Source organism: Vanellus vanellus (assembly GCF_965231255.1).
Source record: "Vanellus vanellus genome assembly, chromosome: 6".
Classification (NCBI taxonomy): domain Eukaryota; kingdom Metazoa; phylum Chordata; class Aves; order Charadriiformes; family Charadriidae; genus Vanellus; species Vanellus vanellus.
This window is the reverse complement of record NC_138911.1, coordinates 30,681,026-30,706,586: the sequence shown is the minus strand read 5'-3', so window position 1 is coordinate 30,706,586 and position 25,561 is coordinate 30,681,026. Positions and strand designations below refer to the sequence as shown.

Below are 25,561 nucleotides of genomic sequence, written 5' to 3'. Positions count from 1 at the left end.
CATACTAGGGTGTCCCTGTACTGCATAACGGTTGTGTTTTCATATTGGTCAATGTAGGTAGCAACGATGCCACTTTTTCTGCTTTTGTGGTAAAGGAGTGATGCTGTCAATACAGTGGTATTGTGAGGTAACTAAAATCTTAGAAAATCTCTCTCAGCTGGATGCCAGTTTGGAAGGAGAGGGGAAAAAAAAAAAAAGTATGTGGATTAAGTTACTAATACAGAAAATTGTTTCCATTAGATCACAATGTAGTTGAGTCAGCTCCTAGAACTTACAGTATCACTTAGACATCGTTTCTTTGAATTCTTGTCTTAAGCTCTCTGTACCTTACGCAGTAGGCCATTTCCCATTAGAGAGTAATTATTTGTGCATCTTTTAGTAAAACTGGAATGTGTTGAAGACGTGTTGAAGGGTGGTACAATATGAATTTTCAATTTACTCAAATTGATTGTTTTTGAGCAGTAGTGTGAAAGTTTCCTGTCTTGCTTGGCCGGGGATCTAAACTGAATGTATTCCTGTAATGTCAGAAAGAAGCATTTCTGTAATCGTTTTTTTTTGGAAAACTTTTATTAAAACTCATTTGATAGAATAAATACTTAGAACGTTTAGACTGCTGACCCTGGGAATAGCTGTCAGTGTTAAGGTAGCATTTATCTTTAAATGTACATGTGGTAATTTACCACGTGTTCATGATTAGTTGCCAAGCGCAAGTACTATCCAAAGGGCAGTAGATAGTGCTTCTGGGAGGCTCATACGGACTCAGCATTGCATGCTGTGGATTGTTGGAATCTGTTGGTTAAAATAAGACAAAATATTTTTGTGTTCGAGGTACAACTTCTGCGGATGTTTTACATCTGTGTCTTAACTTAAGCTTTATAAACTGAGACCTGATCTCAATTGTTTTCTCCAATAAGTAGAATAACCATCTAACACCAGAAGAATAGTCTTCAGAAAAAATAATCATCTCTCTACTAATGAATTTTTTGTCTATCAAGATCACTCAAATTACAAAGATTATACAACAGAAAGAAGCTTTCTTTTTGTTTATTTCTTATTAGTCCAATAACTAGTAAATAGAAAGGAATATTCTTTTCTGAGTGAAACAGAAATATTTAAGAATTGAACTGACCCTGCACCAAATCAGTTGTTCTTGTAAGAGACATTTTGAAATATCATGTTTAAGTAAAGGTACACCATTAGTTTTGAAAGTCAAACACTACAGAAGCTTGAACAGTAAAGCAGCTAAATAAGTTATCTCTATTTCTTTTTATTTAAAAAAAGAAGTGTTTTCTTCCCAGTGCAAATAAAATGCATGAGGCTTGCCTGCTGTTTGATTTCAGTAGATTGGCATCAGAATTTAGGTTTTTCTCAATTGTTTTACAGGCAAGCTGAACCAAGCTGTGTAAACCCAGAATTAGAATGTGATGATAGGAGATCACAGAGAAGGAGAGAAGAAAGAGCTACTTACAAAGAAAGAGAAGCTTATGATCAGTCATCGTGGCATCATCATAATGCATCACAAAGGGACTGGAAGTGGGAAAAGGATGATTATATTAGTCCTAGACAAGGCAAATTTTCACACTCTCAGAGGAACCTTAATATAAACAGACATTCAGGTGGCCCAAGGGGACGCTCTGGGTGGCACCAAAATGTTTCAGGAGGCTCTTCAAATCGTCATAACTATGGGAATTCTGGAAATGTTTGGCATCCAAGTGGGCGGGGAGGAGGAACATCAAATTGGCATCACAGTGCCAGGGAGAGAAATTCTACTTGGCACTCAGAAGGAACAGGTCATTTTTCCAGCTGGAATTCCAAGACTTATGGAGGAAACTGGAAATCTGGTCCTCATGGTACAAATGGCTGGAATTTTGGAAGCTCAGGAGATACGTATTCGTTAGAGCCAATTAAATATAATAAGGAAAGATATGCATGGCAGCGGCAGGAGAAAGATATTGATGTTCTGCCATACAGAGATCGAAAAAATAGGAGTGACTCACTTGATTTTACTAGTGATAAACTTCCTTCTGAGGGGGCATTGGATTTTTGTACATCAAAGCAACCAGAAAGCAAAGCTTCAAGAGCCAGTGGAAAAAGTGGCAGTCCTTCCAGAGATAAAATATATCGCTGGACTCCCTACCCATCCCAGAAAGCTGCAGAGCAGCAACCACGATCTGAAGATACTGTTTCTAAAACTCCAGATAAAGTAGATTCTGTATTTATGCCTCTTACTGATTCATCAATGAAAGGGAAAACTTGTGAACCCAACGTTAGCCTTTCAAAACTTAAAAAACAGGAATCATCTTCCCCTTCTAATGTAACCTCAGATCACCTTGATTCTTGCAAGGTAATGAAAGGTTGTTCCAGTTGTGAAAAGCCTGAGAAAGATGATGGCAGAAGTAGTAGGATGCCATCACTGAAATCCCCTCTTCTGAATATCACAGATAGGAAGTTATCTTCCCCAAAGCAAGACACAAACAGTCTTTTAAAAAATGTCAAGCTTCTGTTATCCTCAGCTAGTGGTAAAGAGGAGAATTATTTGAATGCACTAAACTTGGAAACAAACAGTTTCTCCTCCTGTTCGTCAAAGCTGCATGGTGCATGTGCTGGTAACTTACAAGACAACAAAGATGTGCTTGGTAGCGGTCTTGGAGAGTCTGTTAATAACTTAAGTGAAGCAGAGCAAAAACCCAAAGATGTTCAGTCCAACCATTCCTTGCAAAATGCTCCCTTGAGTTCTTGCAAGGATACAAGTGACCAATATAAGGAAAAAAATGGGAAAACATTGCCAAAGAATGAGTTCAGATTAGATTCATTAGAAGATGTGAGTGATGATGATTTAACAGAAAGTGAGAAGTCAGAAGCAAAAGTTGAAAAGTTGGGTTCTTCTACTAGTTCTTGTTTACCCTGTGACACTCCAGAAGGTAAACCTGCCACCTCTGAGAAGGAAGATGCTGAAAAGCCGGCTGCTTCAAGTACTGCTTCTGCTGATCTAAAAGATTACACGTTTCAGAGGGAGTCCACAGTTTCTCCGTTGAGCAGTCGGGACCATCTGCATGTGGATTTGAAAACCTCCTCACAGGATGGAGAAGGAGATGAAGAGCATGTCAAGTCACATGACCACTTTGAAATGGAAGGTTTTGAAAATCCTTCAGATCATGAGCTGCAAAAAGGAGGAAGCCAGTCACTAGGCCTCCTTATTCCTGATTTAAGCAAACTTGGCCTCCCTGCCTCTCTGCAAAGAGACTTGACAAGACATATTAGTCTGAAGAGCAAAGTCGGGACACATCTTCCAGAGCCCAATCTCAATAATGCACGGCGCATTAGGAATGTGAGCGGCCATCGGAGAAGTGAGACTGAGAAGGAGTCGGGGCTTAAACCCACCCTCAGGCAGATTCTTAGTGCTTCCCGGCGAAATGTAAACTGGGATCAAGTCATCCAGCAGATAACCAAGAAGAAACAGGAACTTGGCAAAGGTTTACCAAGGTTGGTAGCTTTCAGATTTAACCGTGTGTGTGTGTGTGTATGTGTGTGTGTGTTGAGGGGGGAGGGTGTTTTTCTCCAAATCTGAAGCGAATTCCAGAATCCTGAAACTACGACTTCAGAACGAAACTTGCTATGCCACAATCTTTTGTGTATATAAATAATTTTGAGATTTTATGATTTGTTGCTGATCTGGATGTCTATCCATAGATAATTAATAGTAGTCTGCTGCTCAGAAAAGATTCTAATCAATTCATAATTGTTACTCAATATCTGAATATGGACGCTAGCAATATTTTTGCTTTTCAAGTTCTAGTAAGTGGAAGAATGCAAAAGTGCAATCAGGATGTGAACAAAGCTGAAACAGTTGCTTATTTCTTCATTTATTCAGGGCTACAAGAAATGATTGCATTGCTGCAAGCAGAATAAATGCTCCCTCTTCATTTGTTAGTCTTTTAATCTGGTACAGAGTTTAGTTTTGTGTTTAGAGGAAGAAAATACTTCACTTTTGAAATTTTCTTTAAACCTGAAGTTTTTGAAATGTCTTGAGAAGATGTCATATTTTCTTACTCCAAGCTTGGTTTGGAATAATTATAATGACATGGTTTCTGACTTGAAAATCATGCTGTCAGTTCTTAGCCAATAAATCTCATTTTGTGATACGCAAAAGATATTCCATTGCCAGATGAGACAGAAAACACAGGGTAATGAGTTGCCAGATCTCTTAAAACAGTAATGTGCAGTTGGGGAAGGGAGAGGCTTTTTTCTAGATTTAGCTGGCTTGTTACATGTGTATTTATTTTTCTTTTTATCTTGTTAAAGGTTTGGCATAGAAATGGTGCCTCTTGTTCAAAATGAGCAAGAGGGTCTAGAACTCGGTGGAGAATCTGATCTGTCTGCTCTGGAAGGATTCCAGTGGGAAGGGATTTCCTTAGCAGTGCCTGGCTCAGCCAGAAAACGTAGCTTTTCTGAAAGCAGTGTCATTGCAGACAGAAATCCTTCTGCTTATAGCTTCTTCAGTGAACAAGCCAAAACAAAAGAAAGTGGGCAAAGGCAAGTAATTGCAGCCAGCCACTCGCATCACATAACATCTGGGTGTGAGGCAAGCACTGACATTGAGGTTGACTTGAAACGGAAGACGTCTTCTCTTCCTTTGTCACCATTTATGTCTGAAAGAACTGAGACTAGTGGAAGGAGACACAGTCTACAGGCCACCTCTGAGGTCACAGGCCTCCCAAAACAAGACCAGGAGAGCCCAGAGAAGAGAACACCTCTTCTTGAAAAACAAAACGTACTAGAAATCTCAGAAGAAAATCGTCCAGCTTCAAATAATGCTTCACTTCTTGCAGTATCTAATAACATAGATGCAGCTACAGACAGTAGCTGCACATCTGGTACTGAGCAGAATGACAGCCAAGGAATTGGAAAGAAACGAAGAGCAACAGGAGTAAGTGTGCAATTTTGTCCAGCTTTGGTGTGCTAAAAAATGTTTTTTTTTTTTTCCCTGTCAATGGCCATTCAACCTTCAATGATCTCTGCAAAGAGGACTTTCTCCGTTTGATTGTCTTGTACATTGATAGCCTCAAACTAATTTGCTTGTTTGACTTAGTTTTCTTTAAGAATCTTTTCCATTTCTGCCTTCCTAGTGCAGGACTTCTGCTTAATCTTTTTTTAATTAGTAGGAACGGCAAATGCTCTTTAATTTTGATTTGGTAACTGTCATGCTATGCTGGTAAATGAGAGCTATTAAAATATTTCCATGGAAGTACTTCGTGTTGTAGCAAGGATCTTGGTGTTTCAAAACCTAAATGGAAGGTAGGCTGTAGCAGAAATTTGTTTTCCTTAGATGTTCCTGGATTTATGGTCAAGCAAGGAAAGACAACCCTTTTTATAAAATTATATACTTAAAATTATATACTTAAATATGAATTTGTTTCACTGCCCTGTCTTGGACTTACCCAAAGGAGGAAAAAAAAGTGTTTCTGATCAAAGTCCTCAAAATGGTTTTGTTATATACAGAAAGCGATAGGTTTAAGTCCTCATTGATTTAATCCTCTAGACCTTCGACTAAAACCATAGAGCATAAAATCTGACCCAAGTTTGGTCTTAAACATCGGAGCAAGTAGAAGGCTGTTGGCTTATTTAATATTTCTTCCTAGTTGAGATGAAAACATGGCAATCGCTTTATTGCACTCCTTTTAAGGCAGAGGGAGGGACGAGTTATACAAGAATGTGCAAAATTATTTGAATATTCTTCTCTGTGGGTACAAGTAATGCTTGAAAAGACAGTGGATGTTTGACCTTTTGATTTAGGCAAAATTGCTTTTGTAACTTATGTTAAGAAATGATTTTACTTGCAGGAAGGATCTTCTCCTGAAATCCCTAGTCTAGAAAGAAAGAATAAGAGAAGAAAAATCAAAGGTAAAAAAGGTGAGCGTATATCATACATATATGCATCTGGTACAGAGGTTATAAATACCTAGTCGTATTTTGACTTGGCTAAAATGGTAGTTCCTTAATGTTACTTTGGTGCTTCTTGGGCTCTTACTGAAGGTCATGGGGTGGACTGCTCTCAGGTCTGCAACACATTCTTCTTTGAAGAGTCCCATTTAATTTGTCAGAAGTTATTTCTAAGAGAAGACTTTGTGCCTCCTTTCTGCCTGCAGTTCATGTTCCCGGTTGCACGGATGGGGCCTTTGCATTCCCCTGCTCAGGGAGGAGAGGTTTGTTGCCTCTTCAGATGAAGTTCTGAGGGGAGAAGCACCCATCACTCCCTTCTGATTCAGCCATGCAGCTTTCCCTTTCTAATTCTGTGTGGTCTTACCAGAAAACTTGCAGTCTGCATAGCTTGGGCTGTGTTCTGTTTTTGACATCTCCAGCAATACTTTTTATTTTTTGACTCCTCTTTCCCTGTCCTTAACAGAAGTGAATGTAGAATGCCTCATTCCTTCCTGCTCCTGACCAAAGAAAACTTTTATTCTGGCATTAGATAAGTCTTTTTCAAACATGCCTAACACATCCACATCACTGCCCGTCACAATTAACCATCTGTGTTTTAGGGAGAATGTTTTCTTTGGGAACTAAATGATTACATCACTGTCTGGGAGCTTTGGGGTCCAGAAGATAGCTTTCAAATGTTCCATTTCTCCTTTTTTAATTATTTATTTATATTAAGTTGTTTGGAATGCAGGGCAATTAATATGGATCTTCTTGTGGGAACTAATATTTCACTACTTGAAAAGGTGGGCTTTTTTATCAGCTTCTGTCTTCATTGACTAGTTTCTCTTATGGAGAATAATGACACATTCAACTTAGTAAAATCTCTCTTTCCCATTACTTTGCTTCAGCAGCATTGTTATTGTAGTAAATCTACTAAAGTAAACTATAACCTGAATGAAACTAAGCAGTGCTCAATCTGAAACTTAATTTGCTTGGAGAATCTCCCTCTGTAATGCCAGAAGACTTTAGAAAGGAGTATAGGAGGATCACTGAGTACAGTGCTCAGATACTCTTTCTCAAGAGATTACAATCATGAGTCTCACGGCCCAAAATCATCCTGGTTAGTAAATGATTTTTTTATCATTGGCTTCTTTTTCTCTTAAGCTGCCTTTCCTTGGCCTCTGAATTAACTGAATAATTTAAATATTGTTTAGCTTAATTTGCCTTTGCCTTTTTGATTACACTGGTGGAAAGTGTGTATTTGTACTTTATGTACAGGTATACTTCAACAAAAAGTCTTTGTGGAAGAGAATGACTTTGTTCAACTAAATTAAATTAGTACTGGCAAAGCTATGATGGAAAAAAGGTTACTAGAGTCAAGGTTGAGATCCTGTAAAGAGGAAAACTTAACTTTTCTTTCAAGCAGAGTGACTATTCCTGTGCATAGGTATTCCTTTTCAGCTTCTTATATGACTATTGATGCTTGACCTAATTTATGTGATTTCTACATTCTGAGGTGGTAGTATTTTTTGATATATGTAATGTATTTTAATGTATTGTAAAGTACAATTATACTCTACATTTTGTTTCTTTATCAGAACAATCTCAGGTAGACCAGTTGCTGGCTATTTCGTTGAGGGAAGAAGAGTTAAGCAAGTCCCTGCACAGCGTGGACAGCAGTCTCTTGCAGGCTAGGGCTGCCCTGCAGGCTGCCTACGTTGAGGTTCAACGGTTCCTTGTGTTAAAGCAACAGGTAACAGTGGGCTTGTAAGACTATCCGAACTAGAAGTTAGCAGCCTGAAAAAAAATACCTTAAGTAGGACTGATTTAAATCACAACTGTTTTGCAGATAACCATGGAAATGAGTACACTGAGAAGTCAGAGAATCCAGATCTTGCAGGGGCTACAAGGTACGAGATATCATAAAACTACAACAATGGAATGCTGACTCATATTCTTTGAGCTCAGCATCTTGTAAAAATAGCATTTAACTTGAATTTGGTCGTTTAAAATGTGCAATAAAATTGTAGGCTTTAAATATTGAAGTCTTTATTGTTCAAGTGTGAGCTGTTGTCTTTGCTAGTGCCATCTAGTGGCTTTTTTTTTACCAATTTTTCTTTTCCTTGTCTGTGTGTCCACAAAAAATGAGCTCTTGGCTCCTCTAAATTTTATTGTAAAGTGTGAACACTTTTCTTCTGTATTTTTTTCTCTCCTCTTTTGCCATTAGAAACATATGAACCTTCTGAACTGTCAGAGCAACTTTCCTGCAGTGTCCTAAGTGAGAGAAGAAATAACAAATCTCAGATGGCAGCTGACTTAATTCCTGCAGGCTCCTTTCTGCCCCTTTTGGACACTTTATCTTCTTCTGTACCTCCACTGGGAGCTTCTGTTCATGTAAATACACCGTCACCATTCCAGTCTTCTGGCATCACACCTACTGCTCCTTCTGACTCCTCAGTACAAGTTAAACGAGAACCTATGTCTCCAAAAGGCTCAGAAGAAAATGTGAATTCTGTACTCCAGAGCCCTCCATGTGCTTCACGAGCAGACGAGGTGGAGCAGAAGAATGGTATGTGTGGCTTCTCTTTGTATTAAGAGAACTAGCTTTAAGAAAATAAGCAATTTTTTTTTTTCTGGAAGAATGTAAACTGTGTCTAAAACCAACAACCTGTTGTGCAGGGGTGAACTCCCTTTAACTTCTGTAGGACTTTGTCAACTTAATAGTCTTAGAAACTGGGACTTTCCTTACAACACATCCAAATGAATTCCACATTTTTGAAATCGTTAATCACATGCAAATTGTAGTCATGTGCACCTACAGGTTTCTAGTTTACTTTAAAAACAGAAAAAACATGGATTCGCAGGTTACATCCTCTCAGAATAATTCAGTTAAGGTTTGGGTGTTGCTTTTTTTTTTTTGTATTAAAATCTCCCCTGTAATTTTTGTCTTCTACTCCGCATCATTTAATGGGGATTGGTAGCTGAAAACCTACCTGCAAAGGAAAAATGCATGCCTGAAGATCTTTTTAAAAAGATTAAGACCAACTACATTAAGAGTATTCTGTGTTCTTCTTGGGTCCTGCTGGATAAACACAAAGAATATAATTTGTGGTATTAAAAATAGCATAGCAATCTGTCTTCTACCCCTCTCCATCTCTTAAATCCCACTGTTTTGGAGATGCTGGTTAAATTTAATAACCTCATTCAAAGTTCGTGCAATCTTATTTGTGATTTCAGTAAACAATTTGCTGTAAGAAGGACATTAGGCACTGCTCACTAATGTGAGTGAGTAGGAGAGGGCTACCAGTGAAGGTATGTGTTCATGTGGCGATTGAAATGCATGGACTCCAATATGCAGGATCGAAGTCAGCTTTATTAAGCAAGTGTGCTCTTTATGTACTTTTCTACCAAGCCCAGTAATTTTCTACTTTACTTGTCTACACCATCGCGTACTCTAAAAGATCACATTGCCACCAGAAAGGGAATCTCTCCTCCTTGTGAGCAGCACCTCCTTAACTAGGGAGTTGCTTCACACAGTGCTGCAGCTGCTTATTCCTCCCTATTAGTTCTACCACGCTTAACCCTTCTTTTGCCTCAGTCCCCACATGTTCACTTTTGTATGGAGGAGAAAACTGCTGAATTAACTGAACTACTGATGTGAGAGCTACTGCTTCAGAAAAATGAGCTGTAGCTGAAATTGCTAACTCTTAATTTAGGCGGTTTAAAACCTCTAAAACTCATGTACTGTGGTCCTCGGTCAAAGGCTTAAATGCTGTTGGTACTTTCCACTGCAACTTGCTACTGTGACTGAAGGTACAAAGCGAAGGTTAAAAGCTCAATCATCCTTTACTTTCCTAAGAGTGTGTGGAGTCAAGCAGGGTGACTCTAGTGACTGTTGTTTGTCTGCCATAACTCTGTCATTTACCCAAACCCTTAACTTAGATCATTTGAGATAAATGTTCATAAGTAAGGTCCTTGTGGAAGGTAAATTTAGCCAACACAATTTTTTTTTCCTTCAACTGAAGTGGAAAATACTATTGGAAAAAGCCATGCTGTTCTACTTTTATAAGTGTATGTTTTCCTCAAGCACAAGATAAGTGTTGGCTGAATTGAAGCTTAGACCTGTAAATACAAGAATTTGAAGGGTTTTTTACCTTTTTTCAGTTTGCTTCAGATGCAGAATTCTGTATAAATAGTTCTTTTTGTGCTTTTTTAGGCACCATTGCATTTCCTGTATTCCACTGTGTTATGTTACATTAATACATTATTCTGAATTGTGCTTCATTTCTTTTTGGAGGATTTGACAAGAATTATGAAGCTCTAGGGGTAAAGTAAACTCAGGGCTGAGGTTGAAGAATCAACTTTTGTGTTTGCTTGCATTGTTAAGACTTAGATTGTAGGAAAACACTACCTTTCGCTCGCTTTCCTATTTTTATTGGCGTATGCCATTCTGTTATATTTAAACATTAATGAAGAGAGGTGCCATTTGTCATTTTTCTTTAATGTTAGAGTTGGAGAATTCAGAATAAAGATTTAGTGATCACTAGCTGCAGTGGCATAAAGTGTCTTGCTTGCAGAATCTTCAGGCTTTTTTGATGTCTGTGCAGGCGCGACAGAAGCTAAAGAGATTTTTTTGATTTTTTTTTCTCATAACAACCTTCAATGTATAGCTGTATTTATCAGTTAAATAATTATTTTTAAAATGACATCATCACATTAGCATATTTTTCAGTTTCCTACAAACTTATTTTTGACATATTAAAAGCAAGAATGTTCTCTTGATGTATGTTTGTCAAATTAATGTGGTTTTCATATTGATCAGGTTCTATATATGTGCTACATTTTAAATGAGTGTCTGCCATCAAATGAATTTTGTAATTTGAGGGGAAAATCAGCATTTACCATCAGGTAAATTCTGTAATTTGGCAGAAAGGAATTCTCTCTGAGGGCAGGCTATCTGCTTTTTGGGGGTTGAACATCTGGCTTGTCAGCTTCCCTAGGAGGTCAGCTCAGCCTTGCTTTGAAGGAGCTGATTGCATTTGCAATTCTGTTTTCTTGTGATATCCTGGTGATTTCCTACTTCCTTTTCTAACACCTGCAGTACTACAGGCCCTGAGAATTAATAACTTTTGGGTTTAGAAATTTCAGTTTAAGTTGCTGGTTACCCCTTTTTTCGTGTTTTATTTTTAAGTGACCAAGTTCCTTCCCTCCCCCTTCCTGTGGGAAACGAGGGACGCATGATGTTAGAGGTGTATTCAGAATCTAAGGGTTTGTGTGCCTTCTCCCCAGTATAATTCAACACAGTAACTATTTAAACCTCATTTAAGCATTAATTTCTTCTGTATAAAGGGTTTTCTAACAGGTTACAGCTGTGTATGACAGTTATGGGTCAGAGGAATCCATTGGTTTACTTTAAATATGATATACCTTACACTGTCAGCATGGTTCTAATTTTATCTTGGAAATTCCCATCTGAGGAAGCTGTGGGGTGAGATGTTCACATTTAAGCTGCCTCTAGTTGGATGTGTAATTCTGGAGCATCAAATTTGTACTGTGATGTGTTAAACAGTCCAACAGCTTTGTGTAAGCATTGCTGGTTTCTAAGAGACTGAAGCAGGGAAACGTTTCAAATTCAGCCAGCTTCCTATTTGCATTGAGGGATCCCACCCAATAAATGCAGTGAACTTGAAACATCCTGTTCTGGATTATAGTTATTGCAAATGCAACCAGGGAATTTTAGGGTGTGGGAAACACAGCTGTGAGGTGCTGGCTGTGCTCTTAGCCTGTCTCCGTTGAGAGGTTGGATTCATTTGTTCATATTGGCTTCAAATTAAAATGACAGGGAGAGTGTTTTCCCTATCACTTAGTCCACCACAAATGAACTAAAAAGCTTACCCTGATGGCTTACAGTGCTGCCATTCCCGGGACAGAAGCTACAATACTGCAGAGTGGGTTGTGCAGGACTCATCTACCTTGAGTTAGGTCTAAGTAACTTGGTAGAAATAATTAATGTAGATGGGTTAAGCACAAGGTCTTCAAACTATGTCACTGAGCAGTTAAGATGTATTAGGCATGCATTGCTTAATACCAGTCCTACAGCAGTGGTGACAGCTGGTAAGGGAACACACAGTGAAGGCTGGTAGCATCTTAAGCCAACAATGTAGGATTCACCAAAGGTTGTTTCTCAGAACTTTAAAATCACGTAGTCAGCCAGCAACTTGAATGATCGCAGAATCACAGAATGGTAGGGGTTTGAAGGGACCTTCAGAGATCATCTAGTCCAACCCCCCTGCCAAAGCAGGTTCACGTAGAGCAGGTTCCACAGGAATGCATCCAGGCGGGTTTTGAATATCTCCAGAGAAGGTGCTCCACAACCTCTCTGGGAAGCCTGTTCCAGTGCTCTGCCACCCTCAAAGGAAAGAAGTTTTTCAGTCATGTTGAGATGGAATTTCCTGTGTTTCAGGTTGTTCCCATTGCCCCTTGTCCTGTTGCCAGGCACCACTGAAATGAGTCGGGCCCCATCCTCTTGACACCCGCCCTCTAGATATTTATAAGCATAGATAAGATCTCTCAGTCTTCTCCAGGCTAAACTGACCCAGGTTTCTCAGCCTTTCCTCATAAGAGAGTTGCTGCATTCCCTTGATCATCTTTGTAGCCCTCCGCTAGACACTCCCCAGTAGTTCCCTGTCCTTCTTGAACTGTGGGGCCCAGAACTGGACACAGTACTCCAGGTGCGGCCTCACCAGGACAGAGTAGAGGGGGACGATGACCTCCCTCGACCTGCTGGCCACCCTCTTTTTAATGCACCCCAGGATACCATTGGCCTTCTTGGCCACAAGGGCATGTTGCTGCCTCATAGTCAACTTGTTGTCCACCAGGACTCCCAGGTCTCTCTCTGCAGAGCTGCTTTCCAGCAGGTCAGACCCTAACCTGTACCGGTATATGGGGTTATTCCTCTCCAGATGCAGTACCCTACACTTGCCCTTGTTGAATTTCATTAGGTTCCTCTTCGCCCAACTCTCTAGCCTGTTCAGGTCTCGCTGGATGGCAGCACAGCCTTCTGGCGTGTCAACCACTCCTTCCAGTTCTGTGTCATCAAACTTGCCAAGGGTACACTCTGTCCCTTCATCCAGGTCATTGATGAATATATTGAACACGACTGGACTCAGTACTGACCCCTGGGGAACATTGCTAGTTACAGGCCTCCAACTAGACTCTGCCCCACTGATCACAATCCTCTGAGCTCTGCCATTCAGCCAGTTCTCAATCCACCCCAATGTCCACTTATCTAACCCACACTTCCTAAGCTTACCTATGTGGATTTTATGGGAGACTATGTCAAAAGCCTTGCTAAAGTCAAGATAGACAACATCCACTGCTCTCCCCTCATCCACCCAGCCAGTCATTTCATCATAGAAGGTAATTGGATTGGTCAAACATGACTTCCCCTTGGTGAATCCATGTTGACCACTCTCGATAACCTTCTTTTTCTCTACATGCTTTGAGATGACATCCAGGATGAGCTGTTCCATCACCTTTCCAGGGATGGAGGTGAGGCTGATTGGCCTGTAGTTTCCTGGGTTCTCCTTCTTGCCCTTTTTGAAGACTGGTGTGACTTTAGCTTTCCTTCAGTCCTCAGGCAGCTCTCCTGTTCTCCGTGACCTTTCAAAAATGATGGATGCATCAAAAATGGTGCGCCCCATACCTTTGCTTCTGTGTACACAGGTAAATGTTTTATTCCCAGCTGTGTTTTTTAAAGGCTGCATAGTTGACTGAAATAGCAGATCTGCATGTGCACATAGCTTTCAACATGTAGGTATATGTACTTTATATGCACAATTAAGTATAAACTAAAAATGCAGGGAAAGCAATTTTACATAAATATTTTTTGCTGTATGGATGGAATATAACACTAGTCTGTTTTCTTCAGAAGAGACCATCCAGAAAACTCCAGTGTATCCAGTTATCTCTGCAACCATATCCCTATCAGACCTGGCAGCTTGTTTCCAACACACTAATCAAGATGTTCGCAAGCCTGCTGCGGACAGGGGAAAGGCTGGACTTCCTGAGAACCCTTCTCATTCACTGTCTGTTTTCAGCAAGAGAGAAGCAAACGATACAGTGACTGAAAGGTTTTTACTGGATCATTGTAGCACTTCTCTTCCAAAGCATTCAGTCCTTCTAGAAATGCCGATGGATAAAACCCCCAAATTGTCTGCAGAACTGTCCGAGCAACAGACGCCAACCACTGTAGTTCCAGCAGAGAAAGGAAACAGGAGGAGGAGAAAGTTAAGGAAGAAGAAAACTCTGAGGGCAGCCCATGTGCCAGAGAACAGTGATACGGAACAGGATATAATTGACTCTAAGCCTGTCCGGAAAGTCAAGGGTGGAAAGGTTCCTAAAGGAGAAAAAGTTACTACATCCACTTCTCCAAGACAGGAGAATGGAGCTACTGCTCTAACAGCAAGAAACAAAGATGAGAATGACAGTGATGCTTCTCTAGAACTAGTGGAAGTTCCTGCGCCCCAGTGTGAGGTCGTTGACATTGGTTCATCAGAGTCAGGAGATGAGAAACCAGACAGTCCATCAAAGAGGGATTCACGCAGCTCTGTGGATCAAGCAGTCCTAGAGGCATCTTGCTCTGGTTATGATGAAGTGAGCTCTACCAGTGAGATTGGCACAAATTATAGCAATGATGGAAAAAGAAGGTGAGATTGTGGTAGGTCTCTCAAAAGTAAAAGCATTAAACAATACTCATAAGAGGACTCTTTTTTTTTTTTATTTTATTTTCCTATTCAGAAAGTCTTAAAACATCAGTAACTTTTAATTTCATTCAGGAATGAAATAAGAGGGAAAATGAGAATTGAATTTGCTTTTTTGGTCCAACAAATTAATGTGTCTCTTTAACTACTAATTTTGCTAGTACAAGAACAAGGCTGCCCTCCAAGGAACGTTTGTTTATAAGCTTATCTATTACAGCCTATTTGCTACTAAGTGCAGTGTCTTGTATTCTGGAGTATTACTTACACCAGTATTTTGTCTGAAAATTAACGTGCAAAGTCCAATCTCGCTACTCTTTATTTTTGTATTACAGCGTGGCTGAGACGCAGACTTCCATATCATCACTAAGAGGATCAAAGAACTCATCAGGTATATCTTTTAAGCTTTTCTTCTGATACTGTGTATAGTATCTTGCAGGACATTGAGTTAAGTCTTGATCAGACTGCTTCCAGAGGAGAATTTTGCCCTGAAGATAAAATCCTGCACTGAAAACTGAAGTGGGAAGTGATGCATACCCATGTCATCCCTCATTGAATGCTTTTTGCCTTGATCCCTCCATATCCCCCTGCCCCCTCCCACACAAACACTTATGCTCCACAGTCTCCGTAGAGCTGTAGGACAAACAATAATACAATCCTTTTTCTATTTTAAAGATCTTTCTGGACTTAACATCGTATAAAGGTCTTTCTGGCGTTTTGTATTGCCTTTTGCCATGTACAGGCTCCAGCTGGCACAATGAAATCTGACTTTTAAGTTGCTAAGCTCACAAAATAGTTCTGCTGTTTGGGGATACAAAAACCAGTCGTGTGTTTGCTTGAGTGTGTTCACATAATCAAAGTACATGTATCTCTGTCCTACAGAAGTGTCTTCGGAGCCAGGTGATGATGAAGAACCTACAGAGGGAAACTTTGAGGGACACCTAGCTGCAGTGAATGCTATTCAGATTTTTGGGAATTTGTTGTATACCTGCTCAGCAGACAAAACTGTTTGTGCCTACAATCTGGTTGTAAGTAAGGCTGTGGGAATGGTGTTCCATTAATTGTAGTCACAAGGTTGCAATTCTGTTTTTCTGAAGCATTACTATGTAGTTAAAGAAGCAGCTGCTTTTTCAAGCACTTGTTTTTCTTTGTTTTGTTTTGGTTTTTGTATTCTTTCCTTCAAACCTCTCTTCTCCCCCTCCCCAACCCCTTCACCCTATGGGAGGGGTAAGGAGAGAGAGATTGCTGCACGTGTCTTGCCTTTTTTAGCTGTCCTATCCTACTCTGTCAGGCACACATCCCAAGAGACAATATGAGCCTTTGTGTTGACAGACCCTATGCTTTCCTTTTTAGAGCAGGAAGTGTGTGGCCATCTTTGAAGGACATACATCAAAAGTGAACTGCCTCCTGGTCACACAGACAAATGGGAAGAATGCTGCACTCTACACTGGCTCAAGCGACCACACTATCAACTGTTACAATATCAAGGTACTCAAACTCTGCGTTGGTACATGTACTGCTTTTTGATGAGAACGTTTCTTTGCAAATATAAATGAAAAGAGCCTTTTAAACTCATATAATCTGGACATGAGCCCCACTTTATACCTCATTAGAGTGGAGCAGGAAAACAACTCAACTAAATAGAAAACCGTGAAGTGATTTACTACCCTAATCTTTTGGCTAGCTTGTCAGCAGAAGTTTTGCCAGAACAGGATGATGGGATCCTGAATGCTGGAAACACCAAAGCGTAGGATGATTGTCTGGCCGTGAATATTGTATTTGTCTTGCTGTATTTCTAACTGCATTGCTTATGGAAGGCACTGCTCTCTTTGTAGAACATCTATAGAGGAACAGGTGTTTATTATTCTAAGGGCAAGTGGAAGAGCAGACTGAGACTTCCCGAAGCTGGACTTTAAAGGAAGGCTTGTCCAATCCATGGCTTGATGGACTAGAAAGCGAATATCTGCTTCAAGGGGCAAACTGCCACAGGTTTTTGACTCAACCTGATGATTCATGGCATTTCCCTTTGGGGGACTTCATGGGGATTCCTCAAACTCAAGCATGTAACAGGGTGTTTTTCATATATATATATATATAGTCTGTAGTCTAAACTTATGTATACATTAGAGGTTGTGACACGAATAAAGCTTTCAGGTTTATAACTGGTTACTGAAGTACAGTAAAGTCTCAAAGATGGGAGTGAGTTGATTAAAACCAGTGCCAAACTGCCATGTGGTACCAGACTTTCAGATGTTTTTCTCCAGCTCTGTTGGTTCAGAAAATGCAAGTTGTAGGTAGAAATCATCGTTCACTTCAGGCTTTTTTCCCTGAATTGTTTTCAGTTAATGAAAAGCTTTAAATACTTCTTTCTGTTGCCAGACCAGAGAGTGCATGGTACAGTTTAAATTGGAAGATCGAGTGCTCTGTTTACACAGTAGATGGCGGATCCTTTATGCAGGCCTTGCAAACGGCACTGTGGTTACTTTCAGCATAAAGGTTAGTTTGTTTAAATATTGGCACCTAAAAGCCTGTTGCGATGCTCTTTCTCTCCACTTTGTGTTTCTTTCCATTCTTTCTCTTGAGTAGTGAGTGTATTTGTAATTTAAGTATTTTGGTATAAATGATCACTGTTGGCCCCTTTTGGTCTTTTATTTTGTCAGTGCACGAAGCTGACCCATCTCCCCCTCACTCCAGTTACCTTTCTCTTAATTGCTGTATTGTTGTCACATTTTTCCATAAGGTTCCACCTGGCCTACCAGTCATGTGTTGTGAGACCTTTTTGACATAGTTGATTATTTGTGAATCCTCCTTTTTTGCTCATCAGAGTACTGGGAGAAGCTTAAATGCGTTGCTGGTTTTGCCTGCTCCATTTGCAGTTATAGAAGAGACTCATTCACATGGTTTTCTGGCAAAGAGGCTTAATCAGCAGTTCCCATGATATTTAAAAATGAATAAAAATAATTATTTAAATAAATTATTTTTCTGATTATTCTTTTCATTGATCCTAGACTAATTTCTCAGATTTATCCTTACAAATTTATTCTGTTTTGCGTTTTTCTCGTAACACTACTTCCTCTCATTGTTCTAACTTGGAAAGAGGATTTACTGGACCTTTGCTACATAATATTTTTTTTAAAGATAGAAGATTGAAGCCAAACATGAGTTATTTCCTTGATTTGGAAAGTTAGTTGTTAAGATTCAACTCTTACACACTGCTGAAATGGTGTGTTATTAAACTGAAATCAGATGCTATAACAAGTACAACACAAAAACGACTCGGTGGTCTAGTCAGTGTCATAGCAATTTTTTAATTCTTAAAAACCATTTTTTCCTCCCCTAACAGAACAACAAGCAGGTTGATACCTTTGAGTGCCATGGCCCTAGAGCAGTGAGCTGTCTAGCCACAGCTCAGGAGGGAGCACGCAAGTTGTTGGTAGTGGGCTCCTACGACTGCACCATCAGCGTGCGAGATGCGCGGAACGGGCTGCTTCTCAGAACTCTGGAAGGTCACAGCAAGACTATACTCTGCATGAAGGCAAGTGTCTCTGCAAATGTGTTTTTGACAAAGAATGCTTAAAATGGTGTGGTTTTTCTTTTTCTTCCTCATCTAATAGTGAGCAGATTGTGGTAGGAAATAGAGGATTTCTCGACTTTAAATGATAAAACCTGAGTAATTTGGTAGGAAAATTGTCTCTGGCTGGCTGCCATATTTCATGTTCCCAGCAAAATTGTTGGGGGTGTGTGCGTAGGAAGCATGTTTATTTCATGTGGTTAGAAGACTGGGGGGATCTTGAAATGTGAGTTTGCCAACAGAGGGAAAGTTGGGGAAAAGCTGAAGTTAGTCTTCACACACACAGATTGTACAAACCTCAGAGGAAACTGGAAAAAATGCAACTCTAGAGAAGTATTCTTCTTTTTTAATAGAAGAATCACTATCACATATTTACAGGTTTCTGGCTACTGAGATTACAAGATGGAACATATGCTTGTCTGACTGCTTTGCTGTGACCACTATCATGTAACAGATAGGGGGTGACTTCCATAAATTGTATTTGTCACTTTAGATATTATGGTGCAGTGGCACAGCCTTCTTTGGTCTGTGGACTATCCTAGTCCTGCTTGCGTGACAGCATACTGTGGTCCCTTCTTGATCCATGATGGATCTGTTGAGCATCCTTTCTAGATTAGTACTTATCGAGAGCACCATCTTTCTCATGTGACCAGAATAGAAGTGCACAGTGCCTCCAATATTTCCAGGAAACAGCAGACTTTGCTGTGCGTTTGTAGAGCAGCAATCTGCATTCAGTTTGCTTGGTCCCTGATCTGCTGCTGAGCTGTCCCTGAGAATAGTCCATAGATAGGATGAGTTAGCCTGGTGGGATGCAAGTTAACAGCTTCTAATGTCAATTGTGAAGTGTCAAAAGTCATCGTTAGGATAGCATTGTACATTTTCTAGCTCTGATCTGAAGAACTCAGCGTGTGCTTTTTTTCATACTCTCTGTTAATTTTAAGACTGTCAAATTTAGGAAATATTACAGTGCAACTTTAAACTCAACAGTGTCTTAATATTTTGCTTGTTTATTTGCGTATCTATTACAAAAATAAAACTATTCTTTGGTGTTTTGTCTTTTTTTATTTTTCTGGTAAGGTTGTGAATGATCTGGTATTCAGTGGCTCCAGTGATCAGTCTGTCCATGCCCACAACATTCATGTAAGTCTCATACAAACTTGAACGTAGGAAGTTCCATCTAAACATGAGAAGGAACTTCTTTACTTGAGGGTGGCAGAGCACTGGAACAGGCTGCCCAGAGAGAGGTGGTGGAGTCTCCCACACTGGAGACATTCAAAACTGGCCTGGACGCCGTCCTGTGCAACCTGCTGTAGGTGACTCTGCCCTGGCAGGGGGGTTGGACTAGATGATCTCCAGAGGTCCCTTCCAACCCTGACCATTCTGTGATTCTGTGATATATAAAGTTGGAATGACTTTTGCTATTAAGGCAGTGAATTCCTGTGCTATAAAGTCAGTATTTCCAGAATTTTTGAGTGACTGGTAGGGCAGAATAGCTTCCAAAAAGGGAAGTCACATGACTTTGTTAATGTGACTATGCACTGTAGCTAACTAAGGAGGGATGCAGAGGATAAAATACCTTGGGAAACAAAAACATGCTCACTCTGGTAATATGATATGCAGTGCCTTTTTATCTGGGAATCTTGCTTTTGCAAATATTACTACAGTGCTGATAATGTGGAAAGGATTCAGAGCAAAGCCATGTGAGGTATTCTGGTGGGGGAAGAGTTTCTTTATTACAAGAAAAAGTTGAGGAACGCAAAACAGCGTTCTAAACTAGCTAGTTCAAAAGCTGTTATACCGTTGTGAAAGCTTTGTCTCTAGCCTGCCGCTCTCTTCCTCTTTTATACCATCTTTCCCTTGTGCTAGCGGGAGCATTCATGTAGCTATACAATAAGTTAGATTAAGAAACTTATCAGCAGTAAATTTTAATTGACCAGAAAAATTGTATATTTCTGTGTATTTAACTAAATTTGCTCACTGATCCTTGTGGCTGCATAAATACTGCTAGTACTAATAGCACAGTACTAGTTGCTGGATGGGGGGGCACATGTAACTAAAGACAGGAAGAGGAGAAGTAGGCACTTTCCATAGTGGCATGTATTTCTGCTGTACTGGAATGGCTCTGTGTTAACATGGGCAAAGAAGAGGGTAAGTAATATTTGATCGTAATCTAGAAGTGCCTGCACAGGAAATGGGTGTTTCCATTTTTTGAGTTGTGAGCATTGAAACTAATTACCCTATCTAGGTTAGATAAAACTGTTTTGTTTAATTGTTTTTAAAAAACAAACAACAACCAAACACCTATTTGCCTTTGCTTTTTCTTGACACAGACTGGAGAGCTGGTACGGATCTATAAAGGCCATAACCATGCAGTAACGGTTGTTAACATTCTTGGGAAAGTGATGGTGACAGCATGTCTGGATAAATTTGTTCGTGTTTATGAACTACAGGTAAGAAATTAGGTGGTCACTAATGACATTTACCTAATATGTGTTAATTAACGATTTTGAAGTCAAATAGAAGTCAGTTTCGTGCTTACTGGTCTCTGGCCCATCCCTCTCTTTCCTGTCATTCAGAATATATAGTTGTCTCACCAGCCAAAATACGCGGGTTTTAAAGAATATAACCTAAAACGCTTTTTTAGAACATGACAGCTCATAAAAGCAGGGAAATATTAGTTTTGTCTGCTTGAAAGAGGAAGTGCTTAGACAGAAAGACTCACAGAAGTAGTGTAAACTAAAGTGAGCTTTCATTGTGGCTATGAAGTTTGGAATCCACCAGGGCAGTTTAGTTGCCACCCAGGAAACTGCTCTTGGAATCCTTGTCATTTGCATGTCTGTGAAAAATGGCTATTAACTGTCATGCTACTAAATGTCTGTTTCTTTTTCTTTCAAGTCGCACGACCGCTTGCAAGTCTATGGAGGCCACACAGATATGATCATGTGTATGACCATCCATAAAAGCATGGTAACTTCCTTCTTTTCATGGGCCTCAAAGAGATGGTTATAATTTCCACAAGCATATACAAGACAGTTTACATTTTTTAGATAATGAAATCAACCTGCTGACTGACTAAAGCAGAGGAACTTAGAAATGTCAGCCAAAAAATGGAGTTGCTATAACAGTTTTGTATTTATGTAATGTTATTGTCTGGGGGAGAATTATCTTCTAGCTTATTGTAGTCTTAAAACAATAGTTTTGTTTACAGTCATGATTGCAAGGAAGAGTATAGAAATAGTAAAATACTCCCTCTTTTAAAGCATCAATCCTGTTTGAATTTTACTCAAGCCAGTCACACAGATACTAGAGGTTTGACTGTGGGTGAAGTTTTTCTCTGGCAACCTTTGATAGACCCTCAACAAAGGTACGCAATTGATTTAGGTGCACAGATTTCTTCACGCACCTGCCCTACAAGACAGGTTTCAGAAGCACTTCTGCATAAATAATTTGCTCCAAATAGTCATTAGAAGCATTATTTGTCTGCACGTGTAGAAATTTGTGGGCAAACTTTCTTTCAGATTTTAAAATAAGAGGTATAGAGATATAGTAATGTCTGTAATAACAGAAGAATCAAGTCTAACAGAACTGATCTCCTACTAATTGGAATACACACTGCCCAAGCTTTACTTCTCATGTGAGTGAGGTGGAGAGCTAAGTGCCCTCGGGGTTTGTGCTTAGAGTCTGAGGCTTGAACCTCTGGTTTGGCAATAGTCTGGTTTGGGTATGCTCAAATCAAAGAAGTGTTCAAATGAGAAGCTTAGCGTGGAGTGAAAGATTGTAATTTTCTGTAGTAGTCTTTAGTAGGGTGTAGTCAAACAAAGCAGATTGGCCGTTATATCCAAGTGATGAATTTCCAAGAGACACAAAGACTTGATGTCACAGTTTGGGCCAGACTGGCCAATGAATAACAAATAAAATCTTCAGATTGCAGATTTTTCTGTATTATGCAAGGACTTTTTTGATAATGAATGTTCTTTGTGGAATTACGAGTGTCTGACACGCTTTTCTTTCCAAAACACAATTTTGTGCAGAGCATTTGCCTAGCAAAAGTGTTTTTTAAGATGTCATTTTGCCTACCTTCTCAGGACCTGCATCAGTCTTCTCTTTCTGAAATTTTTATGTTCTTCCTCACCCTTCCTCTCCATCCCTTTTTGATGTACATATAACTGGTTAAGTCCTGGAAATATATTCAACTTAACATTTACAACTAAATTTTTTTTTTTCACTTCACTGGATAGTAACATTATATTTTAAAGTTTTCTGAACTTCTCCACACCTGAAAGTATCAACAGTAGAAGTTATGGAAACATTTTTTTATTCATTAGTAGGTTTTTGTAAGCTGTGAATGCAAACCTGAAAGGAATTAGCTCAGACCCATTTTTTAAACTTGAAGCCTTGCATGTTGGTATCTTACTGTTGTTCATCTAATATACTCTACACTGAAGCCTCTTTCAAAATTGTTATTCCCAGCTTGCTTATCCATAAATGTTTCATTTACAGATCTACACTGGATGTTATGATGGCAGCGTCAGAGCTGTGAGACTTAATCTGATGCAAAATTATCGTTGCTGGGTAATGAGCAAAATGTTTTTAGCATTCCTTTGTTATAGTTTTAGAGTGATTTTATGGGGGTGGTCACTTCTCAGTCTTGGATAGCTTGATCTTTAATTTTTAATAATTTAATAATATTTTTTAAATGTATATGTACATTTTAAATGCAAGCATATATCACTAGTTCCTTTTTTCGTGGTCTTTAGTATATGTGTATGCTTTGGGGCAAGTCAGTAGTAGCATCTTAAATTATTTTTTTCCTGGCAATTTTTAGAAAGTGACATTTAACTGTTTAAAAACAAAAACTTCAGCTGAATGATGTACAAAAGCAGATTTACTCTGCTAAATAAGTTTAATTAAATTCCCAATGACTCTGTCTCGGGTAAGCTTAAATCTTGTAAAGGCTTAGTTCCTCTCTTCTTCGTGCTGTTATTGCTGATGGTCTAAGCTTGTCTAGAGGCAAAAAAAAAATCCGTAAATCTGTAATTAAAGGAATAGAGACCACTGAGAATGGAAGTGGGATAAGAAGGTTAAAAAGTTACAGGAGGCGGCATGCATGTGAACAGTCTTGGTAGAATATTGTTAAGTTGCACAAATAAAGGCATTAGCTAAAATTCTTTTTCCCTGTCTTATTCTGGCATGTTTTTTCTCCCAGTGGCATGGATGTTCTCTGATCTTTGGAGTTGTGGACCATCTGAAACAACACTTGCTAACTGACCACACCAACCCAAATTTTCAGACCCTAAAATGTCGTTGGAAGAACTGTGATGCTTTCTTTACTTCCAGGAAAGGCTCCAAGCAGGTATGTGGTTGAACTAACGTGTTTGTATTTGGTACATACTATAACCCCAATTATGGGATTTGGTCCTGTTTCTCTTAAAAATTGTTCAATTCTTCTAGTCTTAACAAGCTTAACTGCATAGAGTTGCAGTCACACAAGGCTAACAGGGTTTCAGCCTGTGACAGATGAAGAGTGCAGCTAAGTGTGATAAGCTGAGATATGGTCCATTCAAAACAGTTTGGTCCTAAAATAGTAAATTTCTTGAAATATTAGAAGAAATTCTGGTAACTATACTCAAGATGTTATTAACATTTTGTAGGAAAAAATTATTTTTAAGATGAACAAACATCAGTCTTGAAACAGATTTTTATCTTAATTTTTATCCATCACTGCCCCCCTTCATTGTTCTGGATGCTGATGCTGTTTCTTTTTCATGCGGGATTGGGTTTGCTTACAGTCTTTAAAGAAGTATAATGCATAAATTTCTGAATAGATGTTAGCACAGATGGGGGAAAAAATGAAGGCATAAGGGTTAGATGCCAGTTGGGATTAAGTGATGTGGAAGGGGCTGGGGGGTGGGTGGAAGGAGGGTTTTTACCTGTAGACTGATTGGTAAAATGGACATTTTACTCCTTGGCAATATATTTTGAATGCTTTTTAAAATGCGTAATGGAAGGAGGTTTCTTTGAGAACTGAGAAACAGAAATAGAATCCTTATTTCTCTTTAAGCACTGGCTTCGGATATGATGTATTTATTTGATACACCCTTCCAGTCAGAAAGGAGGCTGGATTTTATTTGCCTTGAATTATGTGGTATGTGAGGCACTATATATGTGATTTAATAGCTTGGCATTGATTTTTTTATTATTAATATTATTTTAATTTTTTTCTTAGAAGCTTTAAGCCAAAAAATGTATATGAATGCCACTTTCACTGAGTCTTCAAGAATCTTTTGCAAAGTTTTTTTATGATGAAGATGATTATTATTATCTGACTTCTCTGGTTCTTTTCTAGGATGCTGTAGGACACATTGAAAGACATGCTGAGGATGACAGCAGGATTGACTCATGAAGCTTTTCACCTCCCACATTGGGAAGTAATTTTATATGTCAGAATTATTCCAAATAGCATCAATTTCTTACTCCAGTCTTTCCTTTTTCTTTTCCCACTACAAATGCGAAAACAGAGTGGGGCTGAAATGCCTTGCTACAGGGACTGCAGGTTGTGTTGCACTCTGTAGAAATAAGGCTGGTGAATTAAGACTTGGCCCAAATGGAAGATTCTTGCAAGTTTTTAATTCAATGACAGATAAGAATATTCCCTCCTCTTGTCTGCCTTGTTTTTTTTGTTGTTTGTTTTTTTCTGTTTGTTTGGGTTTTTGGTTTTGGTTTGGAAAGTCCAGAGGGGTGTTGAGAACCTAAATTACAATAGGTGCTGGTGTTTGCAAACTCAGCTTGAAGCCTGTTAAGTGTCTAAGACATGTCTGGTTTTATGTTGTATTCAATTTTTTTAGATGATTTTAATAAAATTCTGCAAACCAGAATATCACAAATCCTAACAGTGTAACCTGAATATCCCGTGTACATTTTGACTTTCTTCATAAAAAGAAAAAGATATTTTATGGAGAACTGGAATAAATTAATTTTTTTAATGTTAATTGTAACTTATTTTTTATTCCTTGTGTAAAAGTTGCTGAAACTGGCGCAATATATACAGTGACATACTGCCCTAAATACTATACCTCCTGAGGTATTTTGTTTATTTAAAGGAAAGCAGTTGTTTCTTGAGAGGTATGCCAGTAGCAGCAGAACACCCAGAACGGTGGTTCCACTCATGTGCTTTGCAATCTTAGTCTTTTTAAATATAGGTCCTTTTGTACAGGAAAGAAGTAAGTGGTGTCAGCGTTTGTTTTAATTAAGTACCAGCATAACCACTGCTGTCTTGATACAACCCCGTAGTTGGATTCCTGTTTTTAATTGG

The 25,561-nt window shown here is 39.1% G+C and overlaps 1 protein-coding gene across 1 annotated transcript in view; it reads left to right on the top strand.

Annotated features, from left to right (window-relative positions):
- ZNF106 (zinc finger protein 106) overlaps positions 1-25,249 on the top strand; it is a 43,231-nt gene extending 17,982 nt beyond the window's left edge. The window contains exons 5-22 of the mRNA XM_082485297.1: positions 1,384-3,483; positions 4,303-4,927; positions 5,841-5,910; positions 7,518-7,672; positions 7,769-7,829; positions 8,147-8,488; positions 13,850-14,627; positions 15,014-15,069; positions 15,561-15,706; positions 16,032-16,166; positions 17,058-17,174; positions 18,022-18,213; positions 19,327-19,389; positions 20,580-20,699; positions 21,145-21,216; positions 22,750-22,821; positions 23,456-23,602; positions 24,596-25,249. Of these exons, the coding sequence (XP_082341423.1) occupies positions 1,384-3,483; positions 4,303-4,927; positions 5,841-5,910; positions 7,518-7,672; positions 7,769-7,829; positions 8,147-8,488; positions 13,850-14,627; positions 15,014-15,069; positions 15,561-15,706; positions 16,032-16,166; positions 17,058-17,174; positions 18,022-18,213; positions 19,327-19,389; positions 20,580-20,699; positions 21,145-21,216; positions 22,750-22,821; positions 23,456-23,602; positions 24,596-24,652 (5,308 nt within the window). The 3' untranslated portion in view covers positions 24,653-25,249. The remainder of the gene's footprint in view (positions 1-1,383; positions 3,484-4,302; positions 4,928-5,840; positions 5,911-7,517; positions 7,673-7,768; positions 7,830-8,146; positions 8,489-13,849; positions 14,628-15,013; positions 15,070-15,560; positions 15,707-16,031; positions 16,167-17,057; positions 17,175-18,021; positions 18,214-19,326; positions 19,390-20,579; positions 20,700-21,144; positions 21,217-22,749; positions 22,822-23,455; positions 23,603-24,595) is intronic.
- The last annotated feature ends 312 nt before the right edge of the window (positions 25,250-25,561 follow it).